We start from the raw sequence: 26,406 nt of genomic DNA, 5'->3' as shown, positions 1-26,406 counted from the left end.
GACAACTCTGTGTAAAACAGTTTTCTCTTAGCCTGAACTGAAATCTATCTATAGTTTATATCTTTCCTGCTCTTCCTCTTCCTCAATAAAACAAACAAAAAATACCTGGGACCACAAAGAACATAATTGCAAGATTACCTCCTCTTCCACAGCCTTACAGATATTTATAAAAATAGATGGCATGCTGCTGACTATTCTCTTCTTTGTGACATAAATTATACATAGCATGATATAAAATTGACTCAATATGTGCCTTTCTGAATAACAGGTCTCCATTCCAATTATTATTTCAAACAGCAATGAAGATAAGCTTACAAATTCAAATTCTGACGACTGCACAATAAATTTCAAAAAGACAATTCAGCTCAGTAAAATCAGGTATCTGTCTAAAACTATTCATTTGTCAGAGTCATGATTTCATGGGAGTTCAAAAGACCTATTTAGTCCCATTTCACAGTAAAGTAACCCTGGATTGAGATTTACAACAAAATCAAAACACAAAAGAAATTACTTGGTAAAGTCCTCAAAGTAGATTTTATTTATACATTTCTTCAAATGACTGTGGAACTTTTAAAAACCCCTCCCCCAAATGTGACAATTTACGGACAGTGGTGGGAACCAGGGGTCTTTGAAGAAAGCGAATACAAAGACACTGGTGCTGTGCCAGCTCCCTGAGCTAACACCAAGAAGCCAATTTATTTTATAATCTTAAAGAATCTTATATGTGGATATGTTTGAATTGGCCCTCTGAGAATTGTTCAAATAAAGGAAACATTATGGAAAGGAGACTGGTTTCCAAACTGTGCAGTCTCTGAAAATAAAACTTCAAAAATGTATGTCTGAAAAGATCTGCAAGACTTGGTACAGTGTTTATCTATGAAGAGAACCAATAACCCATTGACTTCAAAACTCAAAATAATCTAAAAAATACTTTAAATGGCATGGCATTAGTGACATTTTTTTCAAAATATTTAGTTTAAAAGAAACTGTTTAAAAGAACAATCTGATAAAATTGTTCTCACCCTATGAAAAAGACCTAATCCCTTTCTAAAACAAAAATAGGATTTTCAAGAGAAACAACACTGTACAATTCACTGGTAAATTAAGATTTCCGAGGCTGTAAGAAATAGGGCCAAAACAAGTCACACTCAAAAAGGGATGATTAACACAAGAAATGTGCTATAAGTAAAGTGCATGAAAGGAAGCCTGCTCAGCTAAATGAAGTAGACAAAGGTCAGAAGTCAAGGGTCATTCGCCAGAGCGGCAGCAGGCTCGAAAACCACACTGCAAATTCTGGCATCCACTGGCGGTGTCAGCATGAGGACCTGTATGAAAACAGAGAAGTGTGAAAGGAGGAATTTCTTATCACACAAAAATAATCTTGCTAATGAAAGAAGTAAAACACTTATTTTTTTTTAACTAGTAATACATTTGTAACATAGAAGTAAAATCCCACAATGAGTGTATAAAAAATTATTCAGCACAAAAATCGCCAACAGCAGTTTGACTTTAACTAATATAGGTAAATGAAAAAGAAGAATGAAAAGAAGTAATTTTTTGGCAACAATCTTACAAAATAAAAAATCCAAGAAGAAAAGAGATAACCCACAGAAACAAGACTGCCAGGATAACTTCACAATGGATTTCTTGTATCATGAACATCTTTCCTAGAAATATAATTAAGGCAAAAACAACCTTATCTATAATAGATAAGCTAAAGAATCCAGTATTGAGCAATTATAATAAATATTACATTCAAAATTTTTGTTAAAAATAAACTGCGTAGATATAGCCTTAACATATTTGCCATATTGTTATTTAACATCTGTACCCAAAATAAGTCATGTGATAGGGTTAGGTGAAATTATCTTCCAGAATCAAATATGTAATGAATGAATAATTAAAAACATATCTAAGACATAATAAAAGTTATGATCCAATTACAAAGAAAAGTAATAATACATTTGTGGAATAACTGACATTTTATTCCAATCACATTATGCTACCCAGACACTAGATTAAAAGATCCATTAGGGAACAAAGCTGAGAATTAGAAAGTATCAAAGAGATATCATGGCGCATATTCAAATGTCAAGTACTCTGAATGAATCACAGTTTTCATAAAGGCGAGCAAATGTGGAAAAAGACATTTTAACTATATTGAAGCCTTTCAGTATGTCTGCACCATGAACAAAGTTAATTAGTTCTTTCATCAATTAGAACCAAAATACTTGCATTTTTGATATGTAAGGACCATAAAAGTACATGAAATATATTTTTATTATAGAAAATAATATTTATTTTATCAAATGGATTATAATTGAAAAATCACTGGAATGATATCAAGACTTTAACTTAGAAAAATATATTAAATTAGCTTTCTTTGTCTTTTGAAGTAGCGATCCATTGCAAAAGAAGGCAATTATGCTAATACCAACATAAGAAAATAACTACTTGCAAATAAACACATAGAACACACTTATTTACCAGAATTTAACTTTTTTTTGTATTCCTGTAATGGCAATATACAAAATACAAAGGACTAATTTCTTAGGATATACAATCAATGAAGTATAGCATTCATATATTTCACTAATGGAAATAATAATGTATCTTTAAGTAAGAAAAGAAACTAATGAACTTTACAAGCATAGTGGAACTGCAATAGCTTATGATTTCATTTATTTTCAAATACTTATGCTTAACTTTTAAAGTAATATAATGCCTGGGATACGGGGAGCAGGTATGGGAATGGGCAATAGTATATGAAAAAAGATTGACCACAGGTTTATAACTGCTGAAGCCAATGATCCATAAAGCTTCTTTATATTATTATGTTTATATATTTAAAAGGTTCTATAATAAAAGTTTAAAGTCATTTCAAATATAAAACTGAATTACCACAAGCTTATTTTTTATTTAATCAAAATTAAAATCTATTCTATTTTGAAAATGTAAAGTTAAATGTGTCAAATACTTAAAATTCATAAAGTAGCATTTTTGTTAAGACTATTTTCTCTTAAGACACAATGCTAGTCATCTTAATCAAAGAGTCAAAATGAAATTTCTTAGTACATTAGAGCCTTTCTCCAAGAGCCAATCTCCTACCTCACTATCATTGCCCTGCCCTGACACAGTCCCTGTGATGAAATGCTTAAACTGGTGGTTTTTGCAAAAACATATCTATCATTTCCTCAGTATATAATTCTAACTTTTTTGAAAGGGAGAAATATGAGGAAAGAGACATGGAGACTTTGGTACAATATTCCAAACTGAAACTCCCTACAATACTTCAAAATGTCTATACTCCTATTTTTAAAAGCACAGAAAGGTAAGGAAGAAATTTTATACTGCAATCACACACCTAGGGAAAAATCATAAGCGATGGCTGAAAGCAATCGAAGTAAAGTATGCTACTGGTTTTCAAGAGAGAAAATTAAATGGGAGCCTCAAAGGAGCCAATTGGATCAAGGAATCTAATCAAAAGATTCATATTTTTCCAAACACAGGCATACTTCATTTAATTGTGCTTCACTTTATTGCACTTAGCAGATACTGCATTTTTTACAAACTAAAGGTGTGTGGCAACCTTGCACTGAGCAAGTCTATTGGCACCATTTTTCCAACAACATTTGCTCACTTCTTGTCTCTCTGGCACATTTTGGTAATTCTCACAATATTTCAAGCTTTTTCATTATTATTATATTTGTTATGGTCATCTGTGATCAGTGATCTTTGATGTTACTACTATGACTCACTGAAGGCTCAGATGATGGTTAAAATTTTTTAGCAAAAAAGTATTTTTAAATTAAAGTATGTACGTTGCTTTTTTTAGACAATGCTTTTGCACTTAATAGACTACAGTACAGTGCAAACATAACTTTTATATACACTGGGAAACCAAGATATTCACGTGGCTCACTTTATTGCAATATTCACTTTATTATGGTGGTCTGGAACCAAACTCACAATATCTCCGAGGTATGCCTGTACCACACAGTTTTTCACCAACCTCCCCCAAAAAAGAGGCTCAGGATCCTCAGTCTCCACTCTGGTGACCTGAGTCACTTTTTGCTCTCAAAGTCTAAGGGATGGAAGTAGGGATAATATGGGAAGAAAAATGTAGGAATAAAAATATGTGTCCTATATTAGGTAGAAAGTAACCCTATCCTGATATCTGTCAGCATCTCCTTATTCATCACAAAACAAAGTTCACGCTCATATTGCTATAAAATGTGCTCCCTTTCTCAGAATACACACCAGAGTATCTTAGTTTCAATGGAAATCTAAGGGCATAAATTGTGCTTAACCAACAACTGTAATACTAACTACCTCAAAACTACAATCCCATCATAAGGTGAATGACATTCCAGGTGACTGATCCTAAAAATCCATAAAAGTGGTATCATCCATGAATGGGTTTTATTTTGTTGAAGGCCTAGGGCAAAGCAAAAGTGAAGACAACCGCTGTTTGTAAGTTAGTTTCATACTGTAGAAAACAGGGGAGAAAGCAATTTCCAAAGCATGGAAATCATAAGCAATGTTAACAGTTAAGACCCTTAAGCATCACAGAAGGACTATTTAGAAAAGGGAATAAATGGACAACAGAATAAACAGGCAACAGAAAAAGTGAGGTAGAATTGGAAAGAAACATGACTAAGATATGTTGGGTTGCCAAATATCTCAAGTAGACAGCTGTGCTTCCACAGACATGGAATTTCAAAGGTAAACATTTGACTTATCACCAGTAAATGTCAATCTTGATATGAGATAATAAACCCAATGGTTATAACAGATGAGGGCTAAATTACGGTAAAGGAAAATAAAACAGAAAAATAACATTTGCATAATCATTAAATAAAATCTTTAAATGCATGGTAAAAATAAATTTTGTAAGAGAGCATTTTTTAAAATATTAGTTAAGAAGAGCTATAATGGTAGCTATTGTTATTTTCCCAAATTTTTATTACTGAATTGTTTGTTTTTCCTAGATTTTAAGCATATTACTTATGCTGTATATCTGCACTTACCTTCACTTACCTTTAATTCCTCTTTAACTTAAATTAGAAACATAAGAGAGCAAATCATCTGAAACTGTGTCACCTACTATGATCTAATCTATCTTAATTCACAAATTAAACATACATTGAAATGCAAATCAGTACAACAAGTTTATTTGCTGTCATTGTTCAAATGTTCTTCAGAGCTCTAAAACTAGGCAATTCCACCTAACACTTCTTAAATGACAAGGAATTTTTTAAATGTTATGGCTAAGAAGCCTTTTTTAATACTTAAATCTTAACTTTTTTATCAATCAAATAACAAATTTAAATGTCATGAAAGAATCATTAAGAATAAAAATGGCATTTTATGTTAATGCTTAGTATAGTGCCTTGCTCACAGCAGACACTGTTTGAATATCTGATTACTAGTTTATCTTCTCCAAAATCTCTGCTAATGCTTAGGAAATAGAAAATTTTGTTTTACTTAGCACTTTTTAGTTAATGAGTATTATTTATCAGCATTTACTTCTTTTAGTTAGTAACCTGGTAGTTAACTATGTAAACTCTCTTTTGACAAAATACATTTTTAGTTAAGTGTTACTCTCAAATATTAAAATATAATGTGTCACCTAAATATGCTCCCTATTAGTTTAAGAACATGTATAAAAATATTGACTACTTTCAGAAATAATAAAAATAATAATAAAAAGGGAGCTAAATATTTATAGTCACTAAGTATTTGTACAAGTTGAATTATAATAAAAGATACTGGATGAATCCTGTGTCATCTTGCAAAACTGGATACAATGCAACTTTATTCTAACACTTTCTAGTGTCCATATGGCCTTTTAAGGAAAAGATTGTATCAGGGCATTGCTTTATGAGCAACTGGCTGGAACTCTGGAACATAAGTTCACATGACAAGTCACCCTGTAAACTTTAAAGGATTTCCATTTCCCCCAAATCATGCTTTAAGAAGCTGTAAAAGGAGACTTGGTATTGGATTATACAAGCACGGTCAATTTCCTTTCAAACATTTTAAAGTCAGATATGTTCATTAAAATTCATTTATTGAAAACTACCACTCATTTATCAAAAAAAATCTTAACATTCAACAAAAAGAATGTAGCAGCTCCTTTGGAACACTTTAATATTTATATATTCAAAACCAGTCAAGATGAAAGGAATTCTAACATACTAACAAAGTGCAAAAGTTTTTAAGTACTTAACTTTATCCCAACACCTAAATTATTTCAAGAAGTTTTTTTTAAAAAGACACACACACAAAAAAAGTAGTAGGCAGATCATAAAAATGAAGTGAAGCCCAATCCCCCTACCAATCCAATAACATCTATATACCCCAAAATAAGTATAACAAATTAGGTTCTGAGATTTATTCCCACCAGCATAACCTATGCTGAAATCAGTGTAGACAATTCAAATGCAACCTACCAATAAGGTGTTTTTCTTACAAAAAATAATTGCTTACTGATTACTTTTCATAATATATCCTATAAGCCTTAGTAAGTACAACAGTGAACCCACAATGACATAACCGTGTATTAAAAATATATATATATCTTTATTGCATCCCCAAAAGCAGCAAGTGCTGCACTGTAGCACTCACACCTTCTTTTGTACACTTAGCAGGTTGCAACTAAAATGACATTAATTTTCCCCATTCCTTCTTATACACTAAAGGCAACAGAGAGCAAAGAAATGCTTGAAGTTAGTGTTGCTATTTCAAGAACATGGGAGGTCATCTCCTGCATCACCAATGATTCAAGAAACAAAAGAGCTGCTATCTCCTGTCTCTTCATATACATTTTAAGAAAAATCTAATCTCTGAGAAACAGCAGATTTGCTAACTTCTCTGCCTACTGGTATGTCATTAAAGAAGATACTATTCCTCTAGTCTTGCTGGCGTCTGTCAATTTTTCTGCCTGAGAGACTCCGTTTATCTTCCCATGATCTTAAGATGAACTGGACTCTCAAAAATAACAATACATGGGCTTCCCTGGTGGCACAGTGGTTGGGAGTCCGCCTGCTAATGCAGGGGACATGGGTTCGTGCCCCGGTCCGGGAAGATCCCACATGCCACGGAGTAGTTGGGCCCATGAGCCATGGCTGCTGAGCCTGTGCACCGGAGCCTGTGCTCCGCAACAGGAGAGGCCACAACAGTGAGAGGCCCACGTACCGCAAAAAAAAAAAAAAAAACAAAAAAAAAACATGATGTAAAAAGACACAGTAGAATCTGAACCATGTAAATTTTTTCCAATTATAAATACAGGAGGTTGACTTCCTTACTAATAGTTGAGGAGCAGCTTTTTATGCTTCAGGACTTCAGTCTCTACCAGTGATTATCAAATGCCCAACAGGGCACTGAACGTACTTTGAAAAAGCACATTAAACAGTCCCACTGCAGGGCAGGAATAGGCTTAAAAAATAAAACAAGGGGCTTCCCTGGTGGCGCAGTGGTTGAGAGTCCGCCTGCCGATGCAGCGGACACGGTTCGTGCCCCGGTCTGGGAAGATCCCACATGCTGCCGAGTGGCTGGGCCCGTGAGCCATGGCCGCCGAGCCTGCGCGTCCGGAGCCTGTGCTCCGCAAGGGGAGAGGCCACAACAGTGAGAGGCCCGCGTACCACAAAAAAATAAAACAAAACAAAAAAATCAAGAAATGTTTACCTGATGATTGTTAAAAGTAGGTTCAGGGTTCAATCTCCATAATACTATAGGAATTTTAATCACATTTAAAGCACCTCAGCCTCTTCCCAATACCACACTCACCATCCTCCTCAATCTTCCAAGAGATTTATCTGGAACCAGATTCAGGGTCCCTGAGGAGTTCACATTACCAAAGTCCTCCTTTTTCTACTACATTATGAAGTTTTCTTGTCCTACAAGAAAACTAGCTCTAACATCCCTAAGAATTAGGGGTATCTAGAACAGCAATACGCTGTATTGTTAATGAGTGCTCTTTCACTCTAGAGGAATTTCCCAAAATTTTATAAGAATTTTAATAATTCTATAAAAACTTGTCACTTTGGATTGATTAAACTATTACATATTTCTAAAATCTGGCAGAATGGATAGTTGAGATATCTCTCCAAAAGAAAACTTATCTTTAGAAAGATAAGAAAACTTATCTTTCAGGCTAAACCTGAAAGTAAAAATGTTTGGTAATCAGAAATCTAGAAAACAAAATAGAAACCCTAAGAATTTTCAGAACTGTTAAAAATTTTTAAATCAACTCCTCCAAAATTATCCCATTGTTAAAAGGCATTACCGTTAATGTTGTCACAGTAGTAAAAGTATTCATCATTTAGAGAAGGACATGCTGAAACCAAATCCTGCAGGCCTGCACCAGTTACAGTAAGACAACCAGAGAGATTAAGGTGCTCCAAATAAGGTAGCCCTCCTCCCAGAGTCAAAACCCTGTAAGAGAAGCAATTCAACAATTAGAATATATTAACAATTAAAATGTATTGTAAAATCTATGAAAACTTATGTATTCCTATGGCCCAATGGACTATTAACAGACCTTTCAATCTGGTAATGAAAAATTAAAGTATCTCTATAAAACATGACAACTAATTTCATCCTTAGGCAGGATACATTTAACAGAGACATTTCTGAAGACATTCAATAAACAAGTCTATGAAATGTTCTTTATAAGAACATTACAGTAACTCAATTCTTACAGGAAGGAAGTAATGAATCCTGGAATTGTAATCTTCACTCTCCTACTAAACTAAGTAAAAATTATCAAGAAAATTACTAAACAGTTTGGCAGTTCCTCAAAGAGTTAAAGAATCAGCATATACCCAAGAGAAGTGAAAACATATGTTCACAGAAAAACTTGCAAACAAATGTTCACAGCAGCATTATTCATAATATCCAAAAAGTGGAAACAATCCAAATGTCCACTAATCAATGAGTGGATAAACAAAATTTAGTATAAATATCATGTAGCCATAAAGAACTGATACATGCCACAGCATGCATGAACCTTGAAAATACTGTGCTAAGTGAAAAAAATCATACACAAAAGACCACATACTATGTAATTCCACTTATATGAAATATCCAAAATAAGCAGAATAGACAGACAAAGTAAATTAGTGGCTACCAGGGGCTGGGGGCAAAGAGGAATGAAGAATGACTGCTAATGAGTAAATGGTTTCTTTTTGGTTTAATGAAAATGTTTCTAATTTGATAGTGGTAATGGTTGCCAACCTTATAAGTATACTAAAACCACTGATTTGTACCCTTTAAAAGAATGAATTTAATGTGAATTTCATTTCAGTAAAAATGAAAACATTGCTTTTCATGGCATACCCTAGAAGAATTTTAAAAAACAATTTACATAAAAAGAATAAAATGAGAAATTGACTGAAATGACAATGGCAGAGCTGAAAAATATCAAGAGCAAAACTGAGAACATCAATTCCCTCTATAGAACAGCAAAAACTGGGAAAACTAGAGACAGTCTATCTTGACAGCACTATCCAAAAACTAATAATACAATAAATTTAGTAAAAAAACAAATAGCATGATTATGCAGATACATGGAAATTAGGAAGTAAAGGTAAGTAAAAGTATGTAAACTACTGAGATTAGAATAAACTATGGAAATATTTATATATTCAGTGACAGGCACTGATGGACAAAGATCAGTACATACATTTTAATGTTTTGTCATTGCATGTTTACAAGAAAAACCTGGCCTATCAAAAAGAGCTTATCAAGACCCCAATACACGTGAGAGATTTAAATGCATACTTCTCCTTATATTTTGACTGAAAAAGACTGACTTTTTCTTAAATCATAGATTCCCTGATCCATTCCTACAGTTTAAATTAGTAACAGTGGCAGTTCAGAACTTCAGTGGCTTGACTGGGCCACAGTAATTACAAATAGACATCTTTAAAGGAAGACTATTGTTTAAAGTTTATTGATTCTTTTTTTCCTATAAAGTTGAATAGCTCAGAATAAAAAATAAAACAGCTTCTAAAAAGTGGTCTAAAAGATCTCAGAAGGTATCTCAATGCAGAAACTGCTTCATGTTCTAAAACTTACAAATTTTCAGTACACTGAGGACAGACTGCATGGAATGTAAAACTTTATATCACAAATACACTTGAGTAAACTGTATATGCATTCACTGAGTCTAGTGGGATATCAAACAAGACAAAAGTAAACAAGCAGTTATAATATCATATGATGAATGCTCTCCTGGGAACGTATTTAAGGGCCTTGGTGGAGGGAGGGGGACAGGGGTCACAAACGGTTTCCCTTAAAAAGTGACGTTTAAACTGGAATGGAGATAGAAATGAACAGAAGCTAGCCAATAAACGTTTGTTAGAGAGAGAGCAAATGCAAATGTATGAAGACAGAGAAATACAGTACAGGCATACCTCAGATATTGCAGGTTGAGTTCCAGACCACCACAATAAAGCGAATATCACAATAAAGCAAGCCACACAATTTTTTTGGTTTTCTGGTGCATATAAAAAAGTTAGGTTTACATTATACTGTAGTCTATTAAGTATGCAATAGCAGTATGTCTAAAAAACTATATGCATACCTTAATTAAAAATACTTTATTTTATTGCTAATTGCTAAAAATACTTATTGTATCATCTGAGCCTTCAGCAGCAAGTCATAATCTTTTTGCTGGTGGAGGGTCTTGCCTCCATGTTGACGGCTGCTGACTGATCGAGGTGGTGGTTGAAGGCTGGGGTGGCCGTGGCGGTTTCTTAAGATAAGACAACAATGAAGTTTTTTTTGCTGCATTGACTGACTCTTCCTTCCACGAATGATTGCTCTGTAGCATTTTGCCCTACTTCTTTCAAAACTGGAGTCAATTACTTTCAAACCCTGCCACTGCTTTAACAATTAAGTTTATGTAATATTCTAAATCTTTTGTTGCCACTTCAACAGTCTTCACAGCATTTTCACCAGGAGTAGATTCCATCGGAAGAAACCACTTTCTTTGTTCATCCATAAGAAACAACTCCTTATCCATTAAAGTTTTATTACGGATATAATTCAGTCACATTTTCATACTCTACTTTTAATTCTAGTTCTCTTGCTATTTCTAACCTGCAGTTACTTCCTCCAGTGAAGTCTTGAACCCCTCAAAGTCATTCATGAGGGTTGTAATCAATTTCTTCTAAAATCCTGTTAATGTTGATATTCTGATATGTTCCCAAGAATCACAAATGTTCTTCATCGCATCTAGAATAGTGAATCCTTTCAAGAAGATTTTCAATTTACTTTGCCTAGCTCAGAGGAATCACTACCTAAGGCAGCTACACAGCCTTACAAAATATATTTCTTAAATAGTAAGACTTGAAAGTTGAAATGCCTCCTGGATCAATGGGCTGCAAAATGGATGTTGTGCTAGCAGGCATGAAAACAACATTAATCTCAGCGACTTCCCTGGTGGCACAGTGGTTAAGAATCGCCTGCCAATGCAGGGGACATGGGTTCGATCCCTGGTCCGGGAAGATCCCACATGTCATGAAGCAAGTAAGCCCATGCACCACAACTACTGAGCCTGCGCTCTAGAGCCCACGAGCCAGCTACTGAGCCCACGTGCCCCAACTACTGAAGCCCGCACACCTAGAGCCTATGCTCTGAGACAAGAGAAGCCACTGAAACGAAAAGCCCGCGCACTGCAACAAAGAGTAGCCCCTGCTCACCACAACTACAGAAAGCCCGTGCACAGCAACGAAGACCCAACACAGCAAAAAATAAATAAATTTATAAAACAAACAACAACAAAAAACATTAATCTCATGGTACATCTCCATCAGAGCTCTTGGGTGAGCAGGTACATTATCTCTGAGCAGTATTTTGAAAGGAACCTTTTTCTTCCTAAGCAGTAGGTCTCAACAGTGGGCTTAAAAAGTCAGTAAATCATGTTGTAAACAGATGTGCTGTCATCCAGGTTTTGTGGTTTCATTTACAGAGCACAAGCAGAGTAGATTTAGCATCATTCTTAAGGGCCCTAGGATTTTCAGAATGGTAAATAAGCACTGGCTTCAACGAAGCCACCAGCTGCATTAACCCCTAATAGAAGAGTCAGCCTGTCCTTTGAAGCCAGGCACTGACTTCTCCTCTGTACTCACCTTGCACTTTTATGTTATGGCTTCTTTCCTTAAATCTCATGAACCAACCTCTGCTCGCTTCCAACTTTTCTTCTGCAGCTTCCTCACCTCAGCCTTCACAGAACTGAAGAGAGTTAGGGTCTTGCTGTGAATTAGGCTTTGGCTTAAAAGAATACTGTGGCTAGTTTGATCTTCTATCCAGACCACTAAAACTTTCTCCTTATCAGCAAAAAGGCTGTTTCACTTTCTTACCATTCCTGTGTTCAATAGAGTAGCACTTTTAATTTCCTTCAAGAACTTCTCCTTTGCTTGTATAGCCTGGCTAACTGTTTGGTGCAAAAGACCTAGCTTTCAGCCTATCTTGCTTGGCTTTTGACGTGCCTTCCTCACTAAGTGTAATCATTTCTAGATTTTGATTTAAAGTGAGAGATGTGTGACTCATTTTACTTGAATACTTAGAGGCCACTGCAGGGTTATTAATTGGCCTAATTTCAATACTGTTGTGTCTCAGGAAATAGGGTGGCAGGAGAAGATGGAGAGAGATGGGGGAATAGCCAGTTGAAGCAGTCAGAACACACACAGTATTTATCGATTAAGTTTGCCATCTTATATGGTTTGTGGCACTCCAAAACAATTACAGTAGTATCATCAGAGATCACTGATCACAGATCACCATAACAAATATAATAATAATGGAAGTTTGAAATACTGAAGAATTAAAGTGTGACACAAAAACGTGAAGCAAGCAAATATCGTTAGAAAAATGGGACTGACAGACCTGCTCAATACAAAGTTGCCACAAACCTTCAATTTGTATAAGACGCAATTATCTGCAAAGCACAATAAAGCAAAGTACAATGAAACAATGTATGCCTGTATACCTGGAGGAAACGAAAATAGCTGAGTATGGTTAAAGAAAGGATGGTTTTGTGTGTTTGTGTGTTATGTTTATGTTTACCTACTTGCTGTCTTTTTTTTGGCAGAGGTGAAGATGTGAGGAAGTAAAAGGAAGAGATTTAAAGAAGGTAACAAGATATAAACTACAGAGGCAAGCAAGGGCCAAGAATCTGAACTTTAACCAAAGGGCAATAAGACTCACTGAAACGCTTAAAGGAGTAATAACAAGTAATAAGAAATGCATACTAGAAAGATCACTCTAGTCTACTTTTTATCACCAATACCCAAGTATGTCAGGCACAGGCCTACACAGTAAAATGCAAAATACATTCTTTGCTCTCAAACAAAGAAAGAAACATTTAAACAAAGTATTAATAATGCATGCAATACGAAAAAAAGTTTTAGAAATATATACAAATTACAGAAATAATACAGACCAGGGAGTGATTCAAAGTAGTAATCTTAAAAAAAAAAAAAAAAGTAGTAATCTTTAAAAGATCAGAACAAAATCCAGAATTCAACAATGTATAATTCACATTATCTGGTATCCAATCAAAAACTACTAAACACTCAAAGAATCAGAAAAAAAGAATCAATAGAAACAGACCAATAAATGATAAAGATGATGAAATTAGGCGATAATGACTTTAAAACAGATTTCATATTTTAAATATGCTCAAGGATTTAAAAGAAAATATGAACATAATGAAACAAAAAACATGTCTATATATTAGGTTTTTTTATGTTTTAATATATTTACATACATTATTGATGTGCTTATATGTGTGTGTATATGTATATATCAGGGAGGATCACGAGTGTACCAAATGAAACTTCTAGAGATGAAAAATACAATATCTGAAATAAAAAATACACTGAACGAGATTAGCAGTAATTAGACATTGCAAAAATTAGTGGACTTGAAGTACAACCAGATTAACCAAAATGAAGCATCAAGAGAAAAAAGAACAAAAACAGTAAGGAAAAAAAAAGCCCTGGTGTTACGGGTTGAATTGTGTCCCCTCCCACCCCCATCAAAAAAAGATATGTTGAAGTCTTAACCCTCAGTATCATAAATGTGACTTTAGTTGGAAATACGGTCTTTGCAGATTTAAGATCAGGTCATTAGGGTGGGCCTTAATCCAATATGACTGATGTCCTCCTAAGAAGAGGGATATTTACACACACACACACACACACACACACACACACGGATAATGCCATGTGAAGACGCATACATATACAGACACAAAAAGGAGATGGCCGTGTGAAGACTGAGGCAGATATTGGGGTTATAGTGCCACAAGCCAAGCAACACCTGGGTCTATGAGAAGTTTCAAGAGTTAAGAAAGGATGCTCCCTTAAAGGTTTCAGAGGGAACATGATTTGGCCAACACCCTGATTATTGAACTCTAATCTCCAGAACTCTAAGAGAATAAATTTCTATCATTCTAACCACCTAGCTTGTGGTACTTTGTCATGACAGTCCAGGGAACTATTACACTAAAGTGACCTATAGTACAGTATCAAGAAGTCTGACATACATGGAAGTCCCAGCAAGAAGCAGGGGTAAGAGAATAGGGAGGAGAGAAAAAGTGCTTGAGGAAATAATAGCTGAATTTTGTTTTTCAATTTTATGAAAGCTAGGAATAACATATCCAAGAATCTCAATTAACCCCAAGCAAGATAACAATGAAGATAACCACACCAAGGCATACCATATGCAAACTGCATTAAAAGCAGAAATAAAATTTTAAAGCAGCTAAAGAAAAAACATACATAATATACGGAAGAACAAAGATAAAAATTTAATACAATTCTCATAAATGATGCAAGCTGAAAGACAATGTAACATCTTAAAAGTGCTAAAACAAAACTACCAACTTAGAATTCTATACACAGTGAAAATCTTTCTAAAATGAAGGTGAAATAAAGAGTTTTTCAGACAAGAACTGAGAGTTTACTGACAAAAGACTTAACAGTACAAAAAACTACAGAGAACTCTGCAGGCAAAAGAAAAACACCACCAAATGGAAACATGAAACTGTACAAAAGCATGAAGAATGGCAAAAAAGGTGAAATAAGACTTCTTTGTTAATTTTTTCTAAAAGACAATTGTTTGGGACTTCCCTCGTAGTCCAGTGGTTAAGACTTCACCTTCTAATGCAGGGGGTACGGGTTCAATCCCTGGTCGGGGAGTTAAGATCCCACATGCCTCATGGCCAAAAAAAAAAAAAAAAAAAAAGACAATTGTTTAAAGAAAAAATATTAACAATGTATTATGGGGTTTAAAACATATATAGAAATAAAGTATATAACAAAAACAGCACAAAGAATGGGGAGGGGAACAGGCGATTACTGTTTTAAGATTCTTACATTCTATGTGAAATGGTATAATACTGTTTGAAGGTAGAAAGCAATTAGTTAAAAATGCATACACAAAAGCATAAAACAGTAATTATAAATCTACGTTAAAGGGCACACAATGTATAAAGCTGTAACCTGTACCAATAACAATATAAAGGAGATGAGACAGAGATGTCAAGAGTGGAGTATTTGTACATGATTGAAACTAAGCTGGTTGTCAAACTAGGTTGTTTTAAGATCAAGATGTTAATTGTATCCCTAAGGTAACAACTAAAAAAATAACTTTAAAAAACAAAGAAAATGGAGAAAAAGGGAATCAAATGGTATATTACAACAAAACAAAACATAAAAAGAGGAAGTCACTGAGAAAATGAGGAACAAAAGCATGTAAAACATAAGGAAAAGAAATAGATAAATGGCATAAGTAAAGTCTCCTTTATCAGTAATTACTTTAAAAATGAATCCATCAAATTCTCCTCCTGAAAGGCAGAGATTAACAGACTATATTAAAAATTTTTAAACTTCAGAATTTTAAAAACATGATCCATCTATATACTCTTTATTAGAGACCTCACTTTAGATGTAAAAACAGAGAGGTTAAAAGTAAAAGCATGAGAAAAGATACTCCAAGCAAAAAGTAACCAAAAGGGGGGAGTTCCCTGGCAGTCAAGTGGTTAAGACTCCAGGCTTCCACTGCAGGGGGCACGGGTTCAATCCTGGTCAGGGAACTAAGATTCTGCATGCCACATAGTGAGGCCAAAAAAACAAGGTAACAAAAACAGAGCAAGAGTGACTATAATACTGTGAAACAAAAAAGACTTTAAATTTTTAAATGTTTACAAAAGGCAAAGGGTATTAGGATATTATATATTGGTAAAAGGTGTACTCCACCAAGATTAAAAAAAACTGAGAACATATACACACTTAACAACAGAGCCCCAAAATATATGATACAAAACTGATAGAACTAAAGGGAAAAATGAAAAGTCCTACAAAAATAGTCAGAAATACAATACCCCAATTTCAATAATGGATAGAACAAGTGGACAGAAGATCAAGAGGGAAATAGAGAACTTGATCTACACTATTAACAGATTAGTCCTACCAAACATACAGAGAACATTCCGGTTAAAAACAGCAGAATACACATTCTTCTCAAGTGCACATGGAATACTCAGATCACGTTTGGCCACAAAAAAAGGCTTAATAAATTTTAAAAGGTTGAACTCATAGAAAGTATAACTTTGCTTCTTTGAAAAGATCATCAAAAATTGACATTTAGTTAGTATAACTAAGAAAAAAAGAGGACTTAAATTACCAATGTAAGAAATGAACATTAGGGGACTTCCCTGGTGGCACAGTGATTAAGAATCCGCCTGCCAATGCAGGGGACATGGGTTCGAGCCCTGGTCCGGGAAGATCCCATATGCCACGGAGCAACTAAGCCCGTGTGCCATGACTACTGAGCCTGCACCCTAAAGCCCGCAAGCCACAACTACTGAAGCCCACATGCCTAGAGCCCATGCTCTGCAACAAGAGAAGCCACTGCAATGAGAAGCCCGCACACTGCAACAAAGAGTAGCCCCCGCTACTCTTCTCTACTCTAGAGAAAGCCCATGCGCAGCAAGGAATACCCAACACAGCCAAAAATAAATAAATAAATATTAGAAATGAAAGTTAGGACATTACTACCGATTTTACAGAAATAGAAAGGATTATAAAATAGTACCATGAACAACTGTATATCAACAAATTGTATAACCTAGATGAAGTAGACAACTCCCCTAGAAACACAAAAAGTAACAAAACTGACTCAAGGAAAAAAACAAACAAACAAACAGAAAATCAGAATACACCTACAACAAGTAAGGAGACTGAATTAGTAATCAAAGCTTCCCAACTAAGAAATCAAAATCAGATGCCTCACTGGTGAATTCCACTAAACATTTAGAGAAGTAACAATCCTTCTCAAACTCTTAAAAAACACTGAAGAGGAGGAAGACTTCCTACTCATTCTATGAGGCCAGTATTATTACCCTGATACCAAAGCTAGACAAAGGCACAAGAAAAGAAAACTACAGGCCAAATGTCCCTTACAAATATAGATGCAAAAATCCACAACAAACACGAGCAAACTGAATCCAGGAGCATATTAAACAGATTACACACCATGACCAAGTGAGTTTTATCCCAGGGATGCAAGGGTGGTTCTCAATCAAATTAACATATCACACTAATAGAATGAAGGAGAAAAAAATACATGATCATCTCAACTGATGCAGAAAGAGCATGTGACAAAATCAAATACACTTTTATGATAAAAATACTCAGTAAACTAGGACTAAAAGAGAACTACCTCAACATAAGAAAAGCCATATATGGAAAACACACAGCTAACACAGTCAATGATGAAAGACTGAAAGCTCTTCCCCTAAGATTAGAAACAAGATAAGGATGCCCACTATGGATGCTTCCACTTAATACAGTACTGGAAATTCTAGCCAGAGCAATTAAACCAGAAAAAAGAATTATTTTAAGGCATCTAAGTTGGAAAGGGAGAAGTAAAATAATCTCTGTTTGTAGATGACATGATCTTATACATAGAAAACTCTCAAGAATTCACACCCAAAAAAACTGTATTAAGAGCTAAAAAACAAATGTGGAAGAGTAGCAGGATACAAAATCCACATTCAAAAATCAGTTAGGGGCTTCCCTGGTCGTGCAGTGGTTAAGAATCCGCCTGCCAAAGCAGGGGACACGGGATCAAACCCTGGTCTGGGAAGATTCCACATGCCGCAGAGCAACTAAGCCTGTGCACCACAACTACTGAAGCCCATGCTCTGCAACAAGAAATCCACTACAGTGAAAAGCCCGTGCAATGCAAGAAAGAGTAGCCTCTGCTCTCCACAACTAGACAAAGCCCACGTGCAACAACGAAGACCCAACACAGCCAAAAATACATAAATTAATTTTTTAAAAATCAGTTATATTTCTATACGCTAGCAATGAACAATCTGAAAAAGAAATTAAGAAAATTCCACTTAAAATAGCATCAAAAAATTAAAATACTTAAGAATTAACTAAGGCAAAAGACTTGTACACTGAAAACTGCAAAACACTGCTAAAAGAAATTAAAGAAAAAATGACAACAAGGACTCAAATACTTGTATGCCAATATTCACAGCAGCATTATTCACAACAGCTAAAAGGGCGAACAATCCAAGTGCCCATCGATGATGACATCAATGACAAACAGATAAACAAAATGTGGTATATAAATACAGAATATTATTCAGCTATAATAAGGAATGAAGTTCTGATACATTCTACAACATGAATGAACCTTGAATACATTATGCTAAGTGAAATAAGCCAGACAGAGAGGACAAGTATTGTATGTTTCCACTTACATGATGTATCTATGTTGTATAAATGATGCAAATACATAGAGACAGAAAGTAAAACAGTAGGGAGCCTGGGAGGGTTGGAAGAGTAAGCAGTTACTGCTTGATAATTACACTTTCTGTTGTGAGTGCTGAAAAAGTTTTGGAAATATTTGCAATGTTATACAACATTGTGAACTCAGAGTGCCACTGAGCTGTACACTTAAAAATCATTAAAATGGAAGGACTGGTTCAAGATGGCGGAGTAGAAGGACGTGCTCTCACTCCCCCTCGTGAGAGCACCGGAATCACAACTAACTGCTGAAAAATCACTGACAGAAAGACACTAGAACTCACCAAAAAAGATACCCCACATCCAAAGACAAAGAAGCCACAATGAGATGGGAGGAGGGGTGCAATCACAATAAAATCAAATCCTGTAACTGCTGGGTGGGTGACTCACAAACTGGAGAACACTTATACCGCAGAAGTCCACCCACTGGAGTGAAGGTTCTGAGCCCCACGTCAGGCTTCCCAACCTCGGGGTCCAGCAACAGGAGGAGGAATTTCCAGAGAACCAGACTTAGAAGGCTACTGGGATTTGATTGCAGGACTTCAACAGCACCGGGGGAAAGAGACCCCACTCTTGAAGGCCACACACAAAATAGTGTGCGTATCGGGACCCAGGGGAAGGAGCAGTGACCCCATAGGAGACTGAACTAGACCTACCTGCTAGTGTTGGAGGGTCTCCTGCAGAGGCAGGGGGTGGCTGTGTCTCACCATGAGGACAAGGACACTGGCAGCAGAAGTTCTGGGAAGTACTCCTTGGCATGAGCCCTCCCAGAGTCCGCCTTCAGACCCACCAAAGAGCCTGGGTAGGCTCCAGTGTTGGGTCGCCTCAGGCCAAACAACCAACAGGGAGGGAACCCAGCCCCACCCATCAGCAGACAACCAGATTAAAGTTTTACTGAGATCTCCCCACCACAGCAACAGCCAGCTCTACCCACCACCAGTCCCTCCCATCAGGAAACTTGCAAAACCCTCTTAGATAGCCTCATCCACCAGAGGGCAGACAGCAGAAGCAAGAAGAACTACAATCCTGCAGCCTGTGGAACAAAAACCACATTCACAGAAAGACAGACAAGATGAAAAGGCAGAGAGCTACGTACCAGATGAAGGAACAAGATAAACCCCCAGAAAAACAACTAAATGAAGTGGAGATAGGCAACCTTCCTGAAAAGAATTCAGAATAATTATAGTGAAGATGATCCAGGACCTTGGAAAAAGAATGGAGGCAAAGATCCAGAGGATGAAAGAAATGTTTAACAAAGACCTATAAGAATTAAAGAACAAACAGACAGATATGAACAATACAATAACTGAAATGAAAAATAAAGGAGAAAGAACCAATACCAGAATAACTGAGGCAGAAGAACGGATAAGTGACCTGGAAGACAGAATGGTGGAATTAACTGCCATGAAACAGAAGAAAGAAAAAAGAATGAAAAGAAATGAAGACAGACTAAGAGACCACTGGGACAACATTAATAAATGCAACAACATTCACATTATAGGGGTCCCAGAAGAAGAGAGAGAGAAAGGACCCGAGAAAATATATGAAGAGATTATAGTCGAAAACTTCCCTAACATGGGAAAGGAACTAGCCACCCAAGTCCAGGAAGCACAGAGACTCCCAGGCAGGACAAACCCAAGGAGAAACATGACAAGACACACAGAAAACAAATTGGAAAAAATTAAAGACAAAGAAAAATTACTGAAAGCAGCAAGGGAAAAACTACAAATAACGTACAAGGGAACTCCCATAAGGAAAATAGCTGATTTCTCAGCAGAAACTCCACAAGCCAGAAGGGAGTGGCATGATATACTTAAAGTGATGAAAGGGAAGAACCTACAACCAAGATTACTCTACCCAGCAAAAAAAGAAAATTACAGAAATATATCACAGATGATTATAGATGCAAAAATCCTCAACAAAATACTAGCAAACAGAATCCAACAGCACATTAAAAGGATCATACACCATGATCAAGTGGGACTTATCCCAGGGATGCAAGGATTCTTCAATATATGCAAGTCAATCCATGTGATACACCATATTAACAAACTGAAGAAGAAAAAGCATATGATCACCTCAATAGATGCAGAAAAAGCTTTTAACAAAATTCAACACCCATTTATGATAAAAACTCTCCAGAAAGTGGGCACAGAGGGAACTTCCCTCAACATAATAAAGGCCATATACGACAAACTCATAGCAAACATTGTTCTCAGTGGTGAAAAACTGAAAGCACTTCCTCTAAGATCAGGAACAAGACAAGGATGTCCACTCTCACCAGTATTATTCAACATACCTTTGGAAGTCCTAGCCAGGGCAATCAGAGAAGAAAAAGAAATAAAAGGAAGACAAATTGGAAAAGAAGAAGTAAAACTGTCACTGTTTGCAGATGACATGATACTATACATAGAGAATCCTAAAGATGCCACCAGAAAACTACTAGAGCTAATCAATGAATCTGGTAAAGTTGCAGGATACAAAATTAATGCACAGAAATCTCTTGCATTCCTATACACTAATGATGAAAGATCTGAAAGAGAAATTAAGGAAACACTCCCATTTACCACTGCAACAAAAAGAATAAAATACCTAGGAATAAACCTACTTAGGGAGACAAAAAACCTATATGCAGAAAACTATAAGACACTGATGAAAGAAATTAAAGATGATACCAACAGATGGAGAGATATACCATGTTCTTGGACTGGAAGAATCAATATTGTGAAAATGACTATACTACCCAAAGCAATCTACAGATTCAATGCAATCCCTATCAAATTACCAATGGCGTTTTTTTATGGAACTAGAACAAAAATTTTTTAAATTTGTATGGAGACACAAAAGACCCTGAATAGCCAAAGCAGTCTTGAGGGAAAAAAACAGAGCTAGAGGAATCAGACTCCCTGACTTCAGACTATACTACAAAGCTACAGTAATCAAGACAATATGATACCAGCACAAAAACAGAAATACAGATCAATGGAACAGGATAGAAAGCCCAGAGATAAACCCACGCACCTATGGTCAACTAATCTATGACAAAGGTGGCAAGGATATACAATGGAGAAAAGACAGTCTCTTCAATAAGTGGTGCTGGGAAAACTGGACAGCTACATGTAAAAGAATGAAATTAGAACACTCCCTAACACCATACACAAAAATAAACTCAAAATGGATTAGAGACCAAAATGTAAGACCAGATACTATAAAACTCTTAGAGGAAAACATAGGAAGAACACACTCTGACATAAATCACAGCAAGATCTTTTTTTGATCCACCTCCTAGAGTAATGGAAATAAAAACAAAAATAAACAAACGGGATGTAATGAAACTTAAAACCTTTTGCAAAGCAAAGGAAACTACAAACAAGACGAAAAGGCAACCCTCAGAATGGGAGAAAATATTGGCAAACAAATCAACAAAGGATTAATCTCCAAAATATATAAACAGCTCATGCAGCTCAATATTAAACAAACAACCCAATCAAAAAATGGGCAGAAGACCTAAATAGACATTTCTCCAAAGAAGACATACAAATGGCCAAGAAGCACATGAAAAGCTGCTCAACATCACTAATTATTAGAGAAATGCAAATCAAAACTACAATGAGGTATCACCTCACACCAGTTAGAATGGGAATCACTGGAAAATCTACAAACAACAAATGCTGGAGAGGGTGTGGAGAAAAGGGAACCCTCTTGCCCTGTTGGTGGGAATGTAAATTGATACAGCCACTATGGAGAACAGTATGGAGGCTCCTTAAAAAACTAAATATAGAATTACCAAACGACCCAGCAATCCCACTACTGGGCATATACCCTGAGAAAACCGTAATTCAGAAAGAGTCATGTACCACAATGTTCATTGCAGCACTATTTAAAATAGCCAGGACATGGAAGCAACCTAAATGCCCATCGACAGACCAATGGATAAAGAAGGTGTGGTATATACATACAATGGAATATTACTCAGCCATAAAAAGGAACGAAACCGAGTCATTTGTAGAGATGTGGATGGATCCAGAGACTGTCATACAGAGTAAAGTAAGTCAGAACGAGAAAAACAAATATCACATATTAACGCAAATATGTGGAACCTAGAAAAATGGTACAGATGAACCAGTTTGCAGGGCAGAAATAGACACACATGTAGAGAACAAACATGGACACCAAGGGGGGAAAGTGGCGAGGGGGGTGGTGGTGGTGTGATGAACTGGGAGATTGGTACTGACACATATACATTAATATGTATAAAATGGATAACTAGTAAGAACGTGCTGTTTAGAAAAATAAAATTTAAGAAAAAATCGTTAATATGGTAACCTTTGTGGTTTGTATATTTTACCACAATTTTATTTACAAGGTACATACAAACCCTAAAGCAAACACTAAATAAATGATATACTAACCAAGAGTAGAGATAAAACTGATACTAAAAGTACTGGGTTGGCCAAAAAAGTTCGTATTTTCCGTAAGATGGCTTTAGTAGGGCTTAGTTATATTTAAGTTCATTTGAAACAATTTTGTTAGATTGTCTTGTGACAGCTGTCATATCAGCGTGCATTTAAAAAAAACTTATCAAAAGTAGTGAATTTTTGTGTAGCCACTTAAAAATTGAAGATGGAAGAAAAAGCAACATTTTCGACATATTATGCTTTCTTATTTCAAGAAAGGTGAAAATGCAACTGAAACACGAAAAAAGATTTGTGCAGTGTATGGAGATGGTGCTATGACTGATCGAAAGTGTGAGTGGTTTGCGAAGTTTCATGCTGGAATTTCTTGCTGGATGATGCTCCACAGTCAGGTAGACCAGCTGAGGTTGATAGCTACCAAATGAAGACATTCACTGAGAACAATCAACGTTATACCATGCAGGAGATAGCCGACATACTCAAAATATCCAAATCAAGCACTGAAAATCATTTGCACCAGCTTGGTTATGTTAATCGCTCTGATGTTTGGGTTCCACAAAAGTTAAGTGAAAAAAACCTTCCTGACTGTATTTCCGCATGCAATTCTCTACTGAAACGTAACAAAAACGTTCCATTTTGAAACAAATTGTGACAGGCGATGAAAAGTGGATACTGTACAATAATGTGGAACAGAAGAGGTCGTGGGCAAGCAAAATGAACTGCCACCAACCACAACAAAGGCCGGTCTTCACCCAAAGAAGGTGATGTGTATATGGTGGGACTGGAACAGAGTCCTCTACTATGAGCTCCTTCCAGAAACCAAAAGGTTAATTCTAACAAGTACTGCTCCCAATTAGACCAACTCAAAAGCAGCACTCAACGAAAAGCGTCCGGAATTAGTCAACAGAAAACGCACAATCTTCCATCAGGGTAACACAAGACCGCATGTTTCTTTGATGACCAAGCAAAAACTGTTACAGCTTGGCTGGGAAGTTCTGATTCATCTGCTGTATTCACCAGACGTTGCACCTTCAGATTTCCATTATTTTGTTCGGTCTTTACAAAATTCTCTCAATGGAAAAAATTTCAATTCCCTGGAACACTAAAAGGCACCTGGAACAGTTCTTTGCTCAAAAAGATAAAAAGTTTTGGGAAGATGGAATTATGAAGTTGCCTCAAAAATGGCAGAAGGTGGTGGAACAAAACAGTGAATATGTTGTTCCATAACGTTCTTGGTGAAAATGAAAAATGTCTTTTATTTTTACTTAAAAACCAAAGGAAATTTTTGGCCAACCCATACTTAATAAATCCAAAGCAAGTCAGGAAAAGACAAAACAAGAATAAAGAAAAGAGAAACAGGGGGAAAACAAACAGTAAGATGGTAGGCATAAATTTAACCATATCAGTAATTACATTAAATGCATATTGTGAAACCGAAAGATTAAATGACAGAATGTTTAACTGTAACACCCAACTATACATGCTATCTGCAAAATATTCAAGAGCAGTTGCCTTGGATTCAAGGAGAAAAGGAATAGTTTGTACCGAAACAATAATGGCAATGTGAGGGGGCCAAAGAAGGCTGAAAATTTAAACAGGCTACTTCTACTCAATGACAGCCAAAATTTATTTTATTTCATTCCTATGAAAACCAGATAATGCTGCATGAAGACTACACACTACACTATATGTTCCCTATGGCTTCAATCTAGTTTAAAACTTTGATTTTCAACCTACATTTTTACAGTGAATGCTCTTTTAACAAGCCCCATAACCAACTTGCCAAAATTCATGCTACCCATCCCTGAATAAAACATAATGACTATTACAGAAGGATACACAGAATACTCCCAACTAGCAACTCTGTTCCCCCAAGTTGAGGTGAATGCTTGCACAAGTTGTATTTGTTCTCAAACCTGAACACCAGCTGAACTTATTAAGTTAACTGAAATACTTTTTAAACCAACAGAATAAATGCAAGAAGAAAGCTGTTTCTAAAAATCAAATTTGTAGTTTCGATTTCCTTAGCTTCTCTCCCAGGAAATGCACAGAAAATTCACTCTCTAACTTCATCCCAATCTCTACTTAAAAAAATGCTTCTTTTCAAGGCCTTTCCTGTCCATCAAATGTGAAGGAGCATTGTCTGTATTCTCTACCCCATAGACATATTTCACTTTTCTTCAGAACATTCAGTCTGATATTACATCTTTATTGTCTTATTTCTACCATTAGATTATAAACTCTATGAAAGCAGGAAATTTGAGTCATTTATTCTGGATCCCGAGCAGTTAGAAGAGGGCAAGTCACACAACAGATGCTCAATAAATATTTAAATGATTAAGAAAGACTCCTTCAAGGTAATCTGATTAAAAGGAGTTGCACTTTTTAAAATCTGAGCTGCACTCAGATTGCAGCTTTTTTGATAAGCTACCAGTCCAAATAATATCAAGTAAGATAGTTCCTGTGTTCCCCATTCCCCAAATGAATTCTTCCCTGTTCAAACTCTGTCATAGCCTTATTCCCCACTATTACCCAATACACATCCTTCTCTACAACCAAACGGGAATACTCCTTTGAACATCCCCCACTGAGTTCAATTTAATCTGCTAAAGATCATACTTAAAAGACAAGAGGGGGTAATAGGCTTTATGTTGGATGAATTTTCATTGTTTAACATGCCTGACACCCCATTATTAAGGAGCCCTAGTAAAATTCAAGTCTATTACAGGGTAAAAGAGAAAACATAAAGTCAATTTCTGAAGGCTCATGCCACAGATAATCAAACAATTATTAACGCTGAGAACAACCATAACAGCAAAATACCCTAACAACAGTTAAACAGTGCTTTACCGTGGGCTCAAATGATCCCTACTGCTTGGAATGGTCTCTTCTCCCTCTGCCACCTATCAAAATCCTTCATCCATCTTCAAGGTTCAATTAAGGGCCACCTCTTCATTACATTTTATCTTTTTTTTTTAAAGATTAAAAAATTTTTTTTTGATGTGGACCATTTTTAAAGTCTTTATTGAATTTGTTACAATATTGCTTCTGTTTTACGTTTAGGTTTTTTGGCCACGAGGCATGTGGGATCTTAGCTCCCCGACCAGAGATCGAACCCACACCCCCTGCATCAGAAGGCAAAGTCTTAACCA

The 26,406-nt window shown here is 35.9% G+C and overlaps 1 protein-coding gene across 5 annotated transcripts in view; it reads right to left on the bottom strand.

Annotated features, from left to right (window-relative positions):
* Positions 1 to 515: 515 nt before the first annotated feature.
* The window catches only part of FBXL5 (F-box and leucine rich repeat protein 5), a 61,477-nt gene continuing 35,586 nt past the window's right edge, over positions 516 to 26,406 (bottom strand). For 3 of the 5 annotated variants that reach the window (XM_049708807.1, XM_049708808.1, XM_004282530.4), the window contains 2 exons: positions 8,291 to 8,439; positions 516 to 1,325 (listed from right to left, as the gene is read on the bottom strand). In XM_049708807.1, coding sequence (XP_049564764.1) covers positions 1,249 to 1,325; positions 8,291 to 8,439 — 226 coding nt within the window. In that variant the 3' untranslated portion in view covers positions 516 to 1,248. Of the gene's footprint in view, positions 1,326 to 8,290; positions 8,440 to 10,620; positions 10,763 to 12,140; positions 12,244 to 26,406 lie in introns of those variants that run through there. The other 2 variants (XM_049708810.1, XM_049708809.1) reach the window with 2 other exon arrangements.

This window comes from Orcinus orca, chromosome 4 (genome assembly GCF_937001465.1).
Source record: "Orcinus orca chromosome 4, mOrcOrc1.1, whole genome shotgun sequence".
Classification (NCBI taxonomy): Eukaryota; Metazoa; Chordata; class Mammalia; order Artiodactyla; family Delphinidae; genus Orcinus; species Orcinus orca.
The sequence above is the reverse complement of the archived record's forward strand: the minus strand, read 5'-3'. Positions and strand labels throughout refer to the sequence as shown.